The sequence below is a fragment of the Grus americana genome, chromosome 8 (assembly GCF_028858705.1).
Source record: "Grus americana isolate bGruAme1 chromosome 8, bGruAme1.mat, whole genome shotgun sequence".
In the NCBI taxonomy this organism is placed as follows: Eukaryota; Metazoa; Chordata; class Aves; order Gruiformes; family Gruidae; genus Grus; species Grus americana.
In genome coordinates, this window is record NC_072859.1 from 26,376,016 (window position 1) to 26,391,049 (window position 15,034).

Sequence of the window (15,034 nt, forward strand, 5' to 3'; positions counted from 1 at the left end):
AACGTGCGGAAGGACCCCGAGTTCGAGTCCCGCCGGTTCGAGTTCCGCCCCCCAGCGAGTGGGCCGGGAGGCGGCTGCGGCCAAAAGCGGCCGAGCGGAGGGGCACGGCCCGGTTGGTGCCTCACTCCGCGGTTACCCTCCGTCCCCTCGCCGACTGGGCCCGGCGGAGGCCCTTGCTGCCAGAGGTAACGGTGGCAGGGAAGCGGCGTTGCCTGGCAGCTGCCTGCCATCTGCCTGCCACACAGAGCTGCCGCGTTACCCGCCCGGCCCCTCGGCTTACACCGCGCCGGAACAGCAGCCCGGTGCAGGAGTCACCGCGCTCGCTGCGGGGGAGATGATGTCTCTGCCGGTTTTAAGATGCGGCTTAAAAAGCTCGCTCGGGGGGCGGCAGCGGGGAGGCAGCTGCCGGCCGGGATGGGAAGGGAACGGATGGAGGTGAGGGTGAAACCTCGGGAGGCAGGCATACGTGATGAAGACCTCGGGGGGAGGAAGCCCAGCATATGCCTGTTTTCTCCTTCGGGCTTGTGTGCACTAAAAGCCTAAAAAAGTGCATGTAAAGGACCGATATTCCCAAATGCCGGCTTCCCGCGCCCGGCGGGATGGTCGTTACACACCCTCACTCAGCCAGGCTCTTTTATTTCTTCAATCCCGCTTGGTCTTTGCAGTTTTCCCCGGAGGCAGCGCACAGGCCAGCAGCCGGGGTTGGGGCGGGGGTGTGAACACCCCCCGACTGTGCCGGGGCAGGCAGGGGAACGCGGGGCGGGCAGCCGGCCAGGTCCCGCTCAGCCGGCGGTGCTTGGCGTGCTGCCGCCCCTCACAGGATGCAGCCCCGCCGCCGGCACAGGCTGACAGCTCTTGTCCTCCCTCCTCAGTCCCTGGAACCACGGCGAGGTTCAAGCCGGTGCCGGCAGCGGGGAAGAGGAACAGGCAACAGCTTGGAGCTCATTTTGCGGGCAAGCGGTGCGTTTCCCGAGGCCCCGCGGGATGCTTTCCTCCCAACAAGCGCCGTGGTGATTTGCCAGCCGCTCGGACTCTGAACCTGACACACGCACCCCCACACACCCCGCCCTGCATTGGCTGAACGCCGCCGGTGCCGGTCGGGACGCCCGAGCGGTGCCACCGGCCTCCGCCTGAGCCCAGCCGGCTGCGGGAAGGCGGCCGGGTCGCTGCCTTCACCGAGGAGGGATGAAGCTCTCCTGGCTGGGCGTGGATGTGTCCCGGGTGCTGCACTTGGCTGCCGTCTTCTGCCTGACCTGCGTGCTGCTGAAGGCCATCCAGCTGTACCACCGGCGGCGGGAGCTGCTCAGGGCGCTGGCCGACTTCCCCGGCCACCCGACCCACTGGCTCTTCGGCCACGTCCACGAGGTAGGGCGGGAGCCGGGTCTGCCCTGCCGGGGTGGGGGGGAGGGAGTGCGGGGGGCGGTTTCCTCACGTTGGGGGGGAATGATGCTGGTGGGACTCGTACCCATGGTCCAGGAAAATTGCGTCTCCCTTTTCCCAGGGGAGAGGGAAAGGTGGGCATCCTTTTTCTCAGCCATACAAACTGCTTTCTCTGCTTGTGATGCCTAGAGAACAGCACACACAGGCTGTTGCAAAATGCACGGTGGAAAGAGGTGGTAGCTGGCTCGCAAGTAAAGAAAGCAATAATCTAACGTGGCGTGCGCACGGTTGTCCTGGGGTGTAACCCAGCATCGGTGCTGGAGGCAGCAGAGCCGCGCTGCTCCATCCCGGGGCAGGCTCCGCTGTCACCTCTCTGCTCCTGTGAAAGTCAGGGCATGGCCACTGCAGCCGTCCCTGCGATGCTGTGCAGATGCATGCTGCTCCCAGCATCCGGAGGCACCTTTTGTCCCTTGCCAGCTTGCATCGGCTTCACGACCAGGTGGGCCAGACAGGCTATTGATCATTTTGAGTCACATTTAAGCCACAAAAGACATCCCAGGTACAGTATCCAGCACAGGGGCCGTGGATCCTTTTAAGGTTGCATTAAAGCTGTGACTAACTAAACCCATGTACCTAATAAGCAAGCCTTGTTCTGGGTGGCATGGATGACTATTCCCTGAGGTACGTGCTTGCCAACACAGATCGGCGTGGCTGCCTTGGCAAACAGATTTCCACAACTCATCAGCAGCTTCCTGAGGAGTAACTGAGCTGCTTGATGCAAAAGGCTTTTCCATACATGCCAAAAGTTGCTTAAAATTGCCCTGGCCTCCCCTGACCTCTGCTGATGCCCTGCTCTGGCCAAATCTGTGGCACACTAAATAACTGGCACACTGAAAAGTAGTGGGAAATCTGGAGGAGACCTCCTAGGACTCGTCTCTGCTGTGGCAGCCCCAGTTTTGCTGCACTGGATGGGACAGTCAGTCTTTTGGCAACATAAGCATGAAGACAGGCCAGTTCAGGGCTTTGTTGTGATGCCAGTTAGACTTTAAAACTGCAATGAAATAACGTTCGCCTGTTTGTCAGTAGTGACTATTTATCCTGGAATGGAATTTAACTGTTGGTGCGAATCGCTTGCTCCCATCGTCGCTAGGTTGTTCATGGCTCAACTTTCACCTTGAGCAGTATCTTTTTAAGAATTCCTGGTTAGCAAATTTAATCATTTGCTGATTAAATGCTGCTGAATTCTCCAGAGCCTGACAGTTCATTGAGCCAGTGAGGAAGCTGGCAATGCTCTGAGCACCTTCTGAATACAAAGTTTACACACGCCTCCGAGGAGGACCTGAGAGGCGTATTCAGGGAGAGCAGGGAGCTGCCCTGCGGGCGCAGGGGGGCTGTCGGTTCCTCGGCAGCCCTTTGCCTGCATCTGCCCTGGGCGGGTGGCTGGTGGAGGGGACCCAGCCTGGTTCTGACTGAGCATGGCACAGCTTCGTGCTCAGATTTCAGCTCCTCTATTTTCTGTTTCATTTGCTATCAGTGCGTAGTCATTAACAGCGCCTTTAAGTGCCCCTTCCCAGATGCTTTTAGTGTTGGATCCATTTCAAAACTTGCATTTCAGTGTGAGATCAGGCTATTACCTTTTTTCCCTAGACCCAAGCGGGGGTTATACTTTTCTTTTAAAGTCCCCAAGGGAGGAAGAAGTAGAAGTGCTGGTCTTGCGTGCAGAGCCCGGTAGCTGGAGCCACGGTTAAGAAGCAGGACCTGTCCATTCCTGTTCCTCCTCAGCCTGCAGGACTTTACACGCTCTGCCCGGGAGTGCTTGGCACAGCAGGTAGAGGTTACTCACCTTGGTGGTAACCTCTCCTCTCAAATAAACCCTACCAGCGCAGGGGTGGTTCTTGACAGCACAAACTGAGGCCAGTGCTCCAAAACCAAGGTCAGATGCAAAGGCTTCTAGCGTTAGGACTTCTGCCAGTGAGGTTTGCTTAACATCTCCCAATTACTTTCATTTGTGCTTTCTGTGATTTCATGACAGGAGGAAGCAAAGCAGATGTATCAAAGGGACTTTCACATGTTCAGGTGTCAGCTAAAGGCACTGTGCCAAGCCCTGCTTCTGCTGGCATTGCTGAAGGGATGGGCACTGGGGAAGGCTGCCTCCTTTTACCCCAAACCTTGATCTCTGCAACCAGAGAAATTGATGGTTCTCTTTAGTCAGTCCAAAATCCAGAACTTGAGTGAGAGAAGTTGAATGATAACTTTTTATCATAAAAGATAACTGAATGTAGTTTGCCATTCTGCCACGAGAGACACACAGGGTGTGCTTCAGGGACCTCCTAGCTCACAAGGAAGGGGGCTGAGCCTTGGTGCACGGAGCCTGGACATGCCCCCACGCAGCCTGTGCAGTCCTCTGGCAGATGCACTGCGGCTCCTGAGCATCCTCTCCAAGACAAGCCTGACATGGATGATCATTTGAGTACAAACCATCTTCCGGGTTGAGAAACATTAACCAAACGAAAAGCTGAGCTGAGCTAACTCAGCACCAAATATTCACTTGCCTCAGTCAATAGGGTGACTTCGTGGCTGATTTCTGCACCAGAATACAGATGTAATTAAGCTTCAAGCTTCAAATCAAAGTAGCAGCAGCTATGTCAGCCCTAGCTCACCAAAATCCTTCTCCCTGCATATTGTGGCAGCGTAGTTTCTGTTCAAAGAGAATTCTTACACAGTTTTGTCTCTGTGATCTTTTTTTCTCTGTCTGTGACTTTGGATCTTTCCACTGATCTTTCCACTTGTTCTTTGGCTATTGCCTGTTTAATATACAACACTAGCTATGAAATCAATAAAACAGTTATCACTTTTGAAGAGCAAACCTGCCAGTGCTGCCGATATAAACACTGATGCTCACGTTACTCCTCAGCGTGCAACTTCCAAGAACCAGAGATGAACCCTTGTCAGAACACCAGCTCCTCATTACCTATTAAATTCAATTCCTGGAAATCAATGAAATCTTAATCTAACATTACTAACCAGCTTCCCCTTCACTGTACACTCCATTGGTGACTTTGGACTCATTCTTTTGAATTTGACCTGGACACTGGCCTTCTCCACCTAAATGGCTGGTGGAAGCTGGGGCCCAGGTTTCCCAGTCAGAAGGCATCTTTGCACTGAGTCAGACGCAGCAGTGATGCCGTTGGCCGCCGTAAAAGTGCTGCTGTGTTTTCTCATGACTGCAGGGTGCTAATTGCTCAGCCACGTGCGAGTGAGAACATATTTGCATGCCACAAAATGCAGATGCTGCTGGGGCAAATCTTCTTTAGGGCGGCCATGGAAAGACAGCAGATAACATGCGTGCACTGATAGGCACCAGCACTGTCCCTAAGGATGTTCTCCATGTTTAGCATCAATTGATGGAATTGTCTTATGTAAGGTTTAAAAGTAACATGCATCTCTACTTCTCATGCTCTGCAAACCCAGAGTGACAGCATCTTGTTTGGAATCACTTGGTTTTGTGATACAGAAAGACCTTGAGCTTTTTAAGAAAGTGGTTTGGGAGACTTTTTTTCTTTTTTGGTCTGAATCTAAGTATTCTTTCTCTTTTTACTTCCCCACAACTACAGTTTCTCAAGGAGGAAGAGGTACTGGACAAGGTAGAGATATGGGCACAGAAGTACCTACATGCTCACCCTCTCTGGTTCGGAAGTTTCTCGGCATTCCTGGTTGTCACCAATCCCGACTATGCCAAGGCTCTGTTGGCCAGAGGAGGTGAGGAGATGATGCCTTCAGCTGTGGAGCAACAACCACAGCTTGCAGATTTCCCATGCCAGCCTAAAAATTCACAGCAAGGCAGGGTTTCACAGAGAGGTTGTGTTGCAGAGATCTGCTGAAGGCATGGAGAGCTGGTCCCTCCTTCATGCCATGCTCTTGGTGCTTCAGCCACAGGACCGCGGGGATGACCCCTCCAAGTCTGGCAAATCAAACCTCCTCAAGTGCTCCTTGAAATGTTGTCTTCTGGTGCCTGACCCTAGCAAGGAGTAGACAGCTGCAAGTTTTTTTCTCAGCTCAGACCCCTGGTTCCTACTGCAGAACCATATCTTTAGTGCATCCAGAGAGAAAGGTGCTAAGCAGTGTTGTCTGGGAGGGTTAATCATTTATCACACAGCACAGACTTTGGACTACCAATATTCTTGTTTATTCCAGTGTGGATGTCTGCTTTTATACAGACATATGTCTGTTTCTTGCAGCTGGGCCAAACAGTGTTGTTTTGTTGTGAAATACTGAATTCTGCAGGAATGCCACCAATTCTGCTTCATACTCAGCCAAAAGTGAGAGCCCAGAGGGACCTTTCAGGAACAAACCGGTGGGTTGATGCTACTGAAACATTTACCATTTTATTTTCTCTTTCTTGGTTTTTTTTTTTTTTTACAGATCCCAAGGATAACATCAGCTATAAACACCTTATCCCATGGATCGGTATGTATTCCCAGAGCTTTGCTTACCAGGAATGATTCTGAAGTTAGTCAAGAACATGCTGTAAGCAAACAGCATTGTGCTTGTCCCTTGATGCAGTTATAGCTAAAAGCTTCCTGAACTTATTACCTTTATTGAAAAAGGTACTAAATAATGTGGATTTTTTGTGATTTGAGGAAGGAAAGTTCAGACATAGTCATATGTACAAATGAGAACCACTTACATGTCCGTAGATAGCAAAGAGTGATGATGGGAGAAGCTGAGATTCAGTGGAGGACTGGTGAAAAATGCATCCACTGATCTGAACTTCTCAGCTCCAGCGATGTTGGTGTTTCTTTTTGGAGGCAGCACTGTGTCATTTTGGTGAGCAGGGCTCTGCTCAGCCCTGGGAACGCTGGACATTTGGAAATACTCTCTTGTAGCAGCTCAGAGAGCAGATTTAATAATGTTCCTTGCAGGTGAAGGCTGTGTCCGCAGGCAGGTGAAAGCAGCCTGCTTGTGCCAGCAAAACATGCCTTGCCTGTGTTTCCCCAGGGAACGGGTTGCTCATCTTACATGGGCCAAAATGGCACCAACATCGAAAACTCCTGACTCCGGGGTTTCATTACGACGTCTTGAAACCGTACGTGGCCCTGATGGCAGAGTCTACTAACGTGATGCTGGTAGGACTTGTATCTGATGTTCCTCTCTCTGCTGTGTTTTCTTTTCCCTGATCTTGACTGGTTGGTCAGTAAATGCTGGAGCAGAGTTTTGTTGCAGTGCCCTTACTCACAACTTGGTAATTGTAAGGACAGGCTGTGTCCTGGCGGTCAAGCTTTCTGAGTCACCACAAATCCCTGCCTGTGAGTTGGAAGGAATGAGCAGGTTGAGTCTCCCTGCAGGGACTATGTCTCTGGTACTGCTTTGGGCTCTGTGGCTACGATTTGAGGATTAATGTTACTGCCATCACCAAACTGTGCATAATCTCCATCCCAGCTGCAACTTCTAATAAGGTGTTTTTGTAAATGAAGGATTGAAGTAAATAAAGGTTCATAATAAATCCCCAAAATGCAAAGGTTGGAGGAGAGCTATCCTGTGACCTAAGGTTAAAGGGTATCATTTGCTGTCAACATACCCATGACTGGATTGCAATCCCTGCCTTGCCTGATACATAGTGAAAGTGCACTGTTCTTCCATCTATCTGTGCTGGGCATGATAGAAACCAGTGTGAATTACAGGTGAGGGGCAGCAGGCTTTGTGCATGTGGACCAGCAGGAGTCTGGGTACTGGATCTACTCCTTCTCCTTTGCCTCTATCCAACCTCCCCAGCAGCTCCACATGGATCCTGGCTGTCCTCCTTCCCACTGGCCCAGGGAGCAGTCAGGAGTAGGGGGCTGGAGAGCCAGGAGAGCTTTTGCAATGCAGACAAAGTGCCTGGCAGTTTATAATTCCTTGCACGCAATGCAAAGTGCCTATTGTGGGAGCCCATGGCACCAGGTGGCAATCGTTGTATGTGCTAAGGACATAAATCTGTCCATATGAGTCCTGTTCCCCAGCCTGGTTTCATGCTGTGGGAGCTCAGATGTGACTGAGCTCCTCCATCTCCTCCCTTTCTCAGCTTTTGAGTCCACTGATTTCTTACAGCCACAAGGGGACAGAGGATTCAACGTCATTTCGTGTCTGCCAGGCAAGAGAGACACTATTTATAGTTTCTCTAAGAACCCCCTGTGGGAAGAGTTGAGCAAGAGCTCCTATATTATATGCTGGAAAAACACAGCGGCAGAGAGATTGTGGGATGGAGGAAAAACCTTGGTCAGAAGTTTGCATCTTAGGCACCAAACTCATGTGTGCTTGAGAACGGACTTGGTGAAGCCCAATGCCAACATACTGCTTTTGTGGAGGAAACACACTGCACCCTAAGAAAGGCTTTGGTAGCACGCCCTGTCACCCAGCAATCCACCCGTCTTGGGCTTCCCCAGGGTGCCCTTGCCCCAGGGTAAGGCGTACCAGGGCTCACCGCTGCCAGGATGCTAGAGTAGCAGCTGCCTGAGACAAATCTTGTATTAACCACCCCGCTCTTGGCTTTCCTTCTCTGGGATTTTGATGGCAACTAAGAGATCCTCTTCTTTTTTCCACTTCTGTGGGATGTATCCCTAGCTGAGCACTCATTTAACCAGAGAGTGACTGCAGATTGTGCAGAACTGTCCCTTGCCTTCTCATTCCTGTCTCCTTTGCGCCCTAGGATAAATGGGAACAGCTGATCACAGATGGGAAACCAGTGGAGCTCTTTGAGCATGTCAGCTTGATGACTCTCGATAGCATCATGAAATGTGCCTTCAGTTGTCACAGCAACTGCCAGACCAACAGGTCAGTGCTGGCAGAAATTTTGAAGTTCAGAAGGGAAATGGGCAAATTGCTTGTCATGATGCTCCCAAATTTACAAACTTTCACCATTCCCCTCTCCCCAGGAAAAACAGCTACATCCAGGCTGTCTATGAACTATGCCACATGGTGCACCAGCGCCTCCGCATCTTCCCCTATCACAACGACATCATTTACTGGCTCAGCCCCCACGGATTTCGGTTCAGGAAGGTCTGCCAGCTCGCTCACAACCACACAGGTATTCCCTGACTTCATCCTCTCCCAAAGCTTTCAAACAGGGTGAGTGAGGGCTGACCAGAGGCAGTCGTTACCTCCTTGCCCATGCAGTGATCCTGCCAGAGACTCAGAGCTGGGATCCACGTAGAGCATCATCTTGCAGCAGTGGTCTGATCTAGGCATGAAGCAAGGGGGTCTCACAGCTCCTGGGTTACCAAACTGGACTAACAGAGGAATTCCACTCTGGGAACGCTCCTGTTAAATGACCAGTCACTGGTGAGACAAGGGATGGGTGCTGGAGGAAACACCGATGAAAGGAATGATTTTCCTTTCCAGGCCAGGCGTGATTTTAAGGCAGGAAGGGTCGGTAAAGTAGGCTGAGGGGTCTGAAGTTTGCAGAAAAGGATGGCAACGTTCACGGCATTTGTTGCTGTGCTGCTGAAAACCCCAAACTGCCTGGGATGCAGAAGCACACCTATCAAATGCATCGTGGACTGAGCAGTGGGCACCCCCTTGGGTGAGCTTTGCATTCACTGGGCGATATTGCAGCTCAGCATCTCCTGCCCCTGCTGAACCTTTAACTCTTTCTTCCCCAGACAAAGTGATCCATGAGCGAAAGGAGTCCCTTAAAGATGAACGGGAATTTGAAAAGATCAAGAAGAAGAGACATTTGGACTTCTTGGACATTCTGCTGTGTGCCAAAGTGAGCGGTGAGAGCGGGTGTGCGACAGGGCAACAGGCTGCAAAAGCCAGTCAGTCTGTGCAGGGGTGCCACAAACTGCCAGAGACCTTCAGGACTGCACGAGCCATTAAAATAAATTAGCCCAGTCCTGCCCATCTGAGGAGGGGCCAAGGTGATCTGAGTTTCCATCACTGAAATGTTGGTAGTGTCTGTTGGGGAATACAACATGCAGAGGGATTTCATAGTCCTGGTGGTTTGATATCGGGGGGATAAAGGGATTTATAAGTGAAGGAAAAGGGACTCTGAATTCAGCCTAAAGAGAGATTGATTTTGTTTATACGTATTCCAGGGACATCACCACCCCTCTTTGCAATGGCTGAAAGAACATAATGGTCCCTTCTGAGATATTATATTGGGTTTTATATATATATATATATATATGTATATATATATGCGCCACTATAATATATATACTCTGTATGTTCTGTGTTATCTATATTATATATTATATATATTACTTACATATACATGGGCCACTGAAAGTGTCTCTGGACTGTTAGGACGAGAACGGAGCTGGACTGTCTGATGAGGACCTGCGTGCCGAGGTGGACACGTTCATGTTTGAGGGCCACGATACGACAGCCAGCGGGATCTCCTGGCTCCTGTACTGCCTGGCGTCACACCCTGAGCACCAGGCACGGTGCCGGGAGGAGATCCAGGGGATCCTGGGGCACCGAGAGACGCTTCAGTGGTAAGGTTGCACATTTCCTCAGCTGATAACTTTTTTCCCATTGCTGCCATTTCTAAGTGAGCAATGTCTTCAGGGCTTGAAAGCTGGGGCGCTAAAGATTGCTGTGTGCACAGGGACTTCACAGGATGGAGCAGGTACTGCATCCTTCAGCTAAATCTTCCTCCCTGCCCTTCAGGGCTGACACCAGAAGAACCACCCCAGACCGGGAGGGACATGCTGGGTGCCATGCCAAGACCTGGGCCACCAATGTTGCTCTTTGGTCTCTCCTGTTTTCTCGCCACAGGGCATTGTAGTCACGGCTTTTTCGCTGTCACTTTGCACTTGAGCTTGTTCAGAGATTGTTAAAGTTGTTCAGAGGTGTCCTGGAGTCCCCAGCTTGTAGCAGCTTGTTGCAGATGGAGTGATAGAGATGCACTTCACTCGCAAGAGAGAAGCAGCAATATATTTTATTGACAGCGAAGTAAGTTAACAAAGTTCAATGGCAGATGTGACAGTGGTTTAACAAGATCCGATGGCAAGGTACACTGGATTATTTACTGCATAGAGAACAGGGTCAGACAAAACTGTCAGGGAGACCCTCCTGTTGAGTCCTGAGGTTCAGAGAGGACCGCCTTTGCTTTCTAAACTCCTGGTTAGAGGAGTCTAGATGCAGCTGGATCCAATCCTAGTCTCAGACTTGGTCAATGGTTTATGTCTAAACGATTATATGTGCACAATTAATCCTTTATATCACTTAGCTGAGATTTTCAAAGTTTCAGCGTGCTTATTCCCAATTCACTTACTGAGTATCTGACATGGTAAGGATTCTCTCAACCTTGAGAAGTAACCTTGAGAGGTGTCCCTACTTAAGGGGAGATCCTGGCGTGCAGCCTGCTGCCGTGCAGGAGAGCTCAAAGGGCTTTTGGGCTGCTCACTGTTTATGGGGTTAAGATGATTGACTAATAGCCATATTTCCATACCAACCATAGGTGTTAGTTTTTTCCAAATTTGGCTTGAGTTGGAGATTGACTAGCATTGTAGTTAGGTGGGCGCACTGCTCAAATTAGCCCTTGGCTATTGTGTCATTATCTGTCTCCAAATCCACTTTGGGATGAATGCAGCCATCATGACGAGATGCATCCATTGCAACCAGCACTGGTGTTATTGCTTGAGCAGGGTTACAGGAAATAAAGGTCAGGTTGGGGGGTGGGAGCACATTGTCACACCCGTAGCTGGACATTATGGGTCCCTCTGTACCCCCCATCTGTTGCAAGGGGGTCTGCCCCGAGGGCTGATGGCCATGGGGCAAGGGGCCTCCTGGTGCAGGGAGCTCAGCCTGCCTCTGTCCTGGCAGGGAGGACCTGGGCAAGATGACTTACAGCACCATGTGCATCAAGGAGAGCCTTCGCCTTTACCCACCGGTGCCTGGTGTGTCCCGGCAGCTCAGCAAACCCATCACCTTCCCCGATGGACGCACCTTGCCAGAAGGTCTGTAAATCCCATTCCCACTTCACAAAATTGTGCTCTCGGACATCAGCCACATGCTTGCTGCCTGCCACAGAGCAAAGGGACAGCCCTGCCTCTGCAACCTGCTCTGTGCTGGCACAGATGTCGAGATAGGGCTGTGCAGATGTTGGCATCCCATTGATGGACTGAGGTCTGGGCTGTACAGCAGCATCCCCATGACATCCTTCCTGCCACCATCGCTACAGGGCAGCCGTGCCTGTGCCAAAAGCCCCTTCTCTTCCTGGCTAAGCACAAGCTCATGGTTCACCCATTTTGGCAAACTGCAGGCGCAGGGGGACAGGGACTGGTCCCATCCCAACTTGCGGTGTGGGAATTGCCCTGTGCTGCTCCTTCCCTTCTCTGATGTGGCACAGAAGAGGGCAGTGTTGGTGGAGGGATGATGTGCCGGTGCCTTCCTCGTTTCCACTGTTTGGCTGCTTACAACTAAACAAATGGAAAAGGTTTAGTTTTCTCTGAAGCCAGTGCAAAACCCATATAGGTTTCCAGCTGACAGATAAGACCATGATGATTTAGACAGACCTTTGTGTGAGCATGCTGCAACCTTCCTTTTAGTTTCTTTGTCACTGAGCCCTTTCCTTCTCTCCAATTGCTTTACAGGCAGCATCGCTGCGATAAGCATTTATCTCATTCACAGAAACCCTGCAGTATGGAAAGACCCTTTGGTGAGTTTTCTTTTGTCCTTCTAATAATTTTTCCCCTTTATGCTGTGCCTCTTCCAATGTCCCCTTCACCTGTTAGCCGGTCAGCAGAGCCCCTCCTTGCTCCCAAACATCTTTGCCCACAGGAATCACCCTGAGAAGCAACCAACCGCCTTGCATTAGTGTCGGCCAGCTGCAGCACAGGGTGGTCAGACAGCAGTGTTAGCGCTGGGTGCTGCCCAAACAGTAAGACAAAGTGCTCCAAAGCACTTGTATTAACAGACCAAAAGATGATTTTGCTCAGCTTACAGGTGGAGAATTGAATCCCGGCTCCCTGGTTTTCATCATGCCTATGTCCGGTTTGTCTTGGCAACGCCATTGCCAGGCTCAGTGGAAAGCAAGGGAGTCTGGTGTATGAGTTTCAGTCCATCTCAAATTGAATCCTCTCTCCAATGGGGTTGTTCAGAAATTATGAGGTGTGTTTCTGAAGATACTGGTCAATACCTTTACTCCTTAAGTAATCACTTTTTCTTGCTGCATATTCTTCATTTCCAGGTGTTTGACCCTTTGCGGTTTTCCCCAGAGAACATCTCTGGCAGACACTCTCACGCCTTTCTGCCTTTCTCTGCTGGAATGAGGTAAAGCGTATGGAACACTGAAGGAGTAGGGGGGAGAGAAAATGTGCATCCCTGGAAACTTCTCAGCCTGAGAAGCATGTGCTGCTGTTATAACTGCTATCAGGGAGGCACTCACAGAGTGCTTTCACAGACTTCCCCCTGAAGTCCTGGCCCTGCAGCGTTAAATAGCTCACAAGTATATAAGAAGTGTTTGTGCTGCAGAGGGTTCTGGTATCAGCAGGTAAAATGACAAGGAAACATCGCCAGGCCCCTCTTGGGGACGGGGAACTGGGTCCCAAAGCTGCTTAGCACCCTGCTGGCATCACGCGGGGAGCCTGCAGCATCCTGGGCTCACCTGCTGTCCTCCTCTCCTTGATGCAGAGACCCCATCCCACCCACCCGTCCTTTGATTTCCCATTCTCCCCTGCTCCCAATCCTTCCCTTCACCCTGCGCTCACCCTGACAAGGCAAACATATTGCACACCCTCCTGCTTGGAAACCCACCACCTCGGCTCTGCTGGCCTCTCCTTTGGCTTCCCCATCTCCCTTCCCTCTCTGTGCTCACTGACCACACATCCAGGAGCTCCTCTTCTCCTGATGCTCCTCCAGATTTCCCCTGCTCGGCCCATACCCCTGCTTTCCCCACCCAAAATGCTGCCTGGGGCCCCCAGAACTGCAGAGAGGAAGGGCTGTGTGCTGGTGTGAGAGGGCTGGGATCCAGCCACGGGGGTTTGCCCAGCACTGAGATGGGGTGGCTGAGCTGCTGTTTTACCCCAGGAACTGCATCGGGCAGCAGTTTGCCATGAACGAGATGAAGGTGGCGCTGGCCCTGACCCTGCTCCGCTTCGAGCTCTCGCCTGACTCTGCCAAACCTCCCTGCAAAATACCTCAGATCATCCTTCGCTCCAAGAACGGGATTCACCTGTATCTAAAGAAAATCCGCTGATGCTGGAAAACGTCCTGCCTTTGCCGGAGGGAGGGACAGAGCAGAGGATGGGACAATATTTCTCTGGGGCACAAGGTGCAGGGCAGGATTTGGGGATGAGGATTCCTGATTTCTGTGCTTCTTCCACCAGCAGAAAGCCCTTTTTGCCCTGGTCCAGGTAGCCTGAATGGCATTGAACAGATCCATTGCCATCTGCTCCATCAGCGCCGATCTCGGAGCAGCCGGGCATGGCCATGCCTCTTTGGTGGCTGTCCCCTTGCCCTGCCATAAGGGCTAGCCTGGCCTGGGAACATCTTCAGGTCCCACCAGCTTCCTCCTTATCAAATCCTGCCTTCACACTCATGTCCTGGCTGAATCTGTGACCATTCCCAGCCATGCTCCATCATCCACACCTTCCTCAGTGCCTAGAGGTCAGCCCTCCTCTCCTGCGGCAGGGACAGCCCATGGCAGACCTCTGTCTCTCTTCTCGCACTCAATGTCTCTCTGTTTTGTTGAAAGCACTGATTCCAGTTTGGGCTCTGAACTTCTGCCCAAACTGCAAAATTGTCTGTAATTTTTGTGTTAATAAACCAATAATTATTCCTGTAACAGCAGCTGCATCAGTTTTTATTGCTGATACTTGCCAGCTCCACCACAAACAGGATGTAAAATCCCTTTAGAAATGGGAGATGGAGAGGAAACCCATGAGCAGCAAGAGACAACCCTGGAGGTGTCTGGCCCCACGGGTCTCCGGCCCCAGCCAACACAGCATCTCCTTCCATGGGCAACGCCATTTAAAGCTGCAAGGGAGGAGCTGTTATAGTTAGAAAGCTTTTTTTTCTCCTATTTTTTTTTTTTCATTTTCCTAAGCTGATAAAGTTACAAGATTTGTATGCTTGAGGTGCACTGGAGGACACCACAAGGTGTCCTCTGCCTCTGCAGGAATCATTATTGGGGTAGAAAGTGTCAAATTGGGAAATCTCAAATGCTGCTGTTGCAATTAGCGTTGCAGTGACGTTGACTGCAGTTCCAGCATCGTGAGCAGGCTGCTGTGTAGGAAGACAGCAGCTGACTTCATACAGCTGTCTTCTGCAGAGATAAGGCAGATAGAAAGCAGGAGGGGGAAGAGGAGGACCTTTTTGTGGAATGCACAGTGCTATACTATCAACACTGCAAGCCCAGTCACTGGTGAGGCCCGTTAACAGAAGGTTATATCAAACATGAGGTTTTGTCCAATTTTAAGTACACAAAGGGTGCCCATAATGAATAATAGAATAGAAATAACTTCTGCCATCTCTCACTCTGAGCATATTAGCAACCCACCGCAGATGTCGGACCAAAGGTGTCTTCAGAACAGCTGTAATCGAGAAGCTGCAAAAACCAGGCGCGTATATTGTGCAAATGGGGTTGCCTGCGTACCTCCTCTGCCACTTCACCCGCATCTCCTCTAACCACGCTCACAGCCATACCCACAGCTACCACCAAGCCCCCCAC

At 51.1% G+C, this 15,034-nt stretch overlaps 1 protein-coding gene across 1 annotated transcript; it reads left to right on the forward strand.

Moving 5' to 3' along the window:
• Nucleotides 1-8: 8 nt before the first annotated feature.
• On the forward strand, nucleotides 9-14,149 carry LOC129209586 (cytochrome P450 4B1-like). Its single transcript, XM_054834215.1, has 13 exons — nucleotides 9-185; nucleotides 873-1,365; nucleotides 4,995-5,139; nucleotides 5,803-5,847; nucleotides 6,379-6,506; nucleotides 8,066-8,190; nucleotides 8,292-8,443; nucleotides 9,018-9,124; nucleotides 9,664-9,854; nucleotides 11,188-11,321; nucleotides 11,958-12,022; nucleotides 12,554-12,636; nucleotides 13,393-14,149. The coding sequence occupies exons 2-13, from the start codon at nucleotides 1,186-1,188 to the stop codon at nucleotides 13,559-13,561; spliced, it is 1,524 nt and encodes a 507-aa protein (XP_054690190.1). The 5' UTR covers nucleotides 9-185; nucleotides 873-1,185; the 3' UTR covers nucleotides 13,562-14,149.
• Nucleotides 14,150-15,034: the final 885 nt, after the last annotated feature.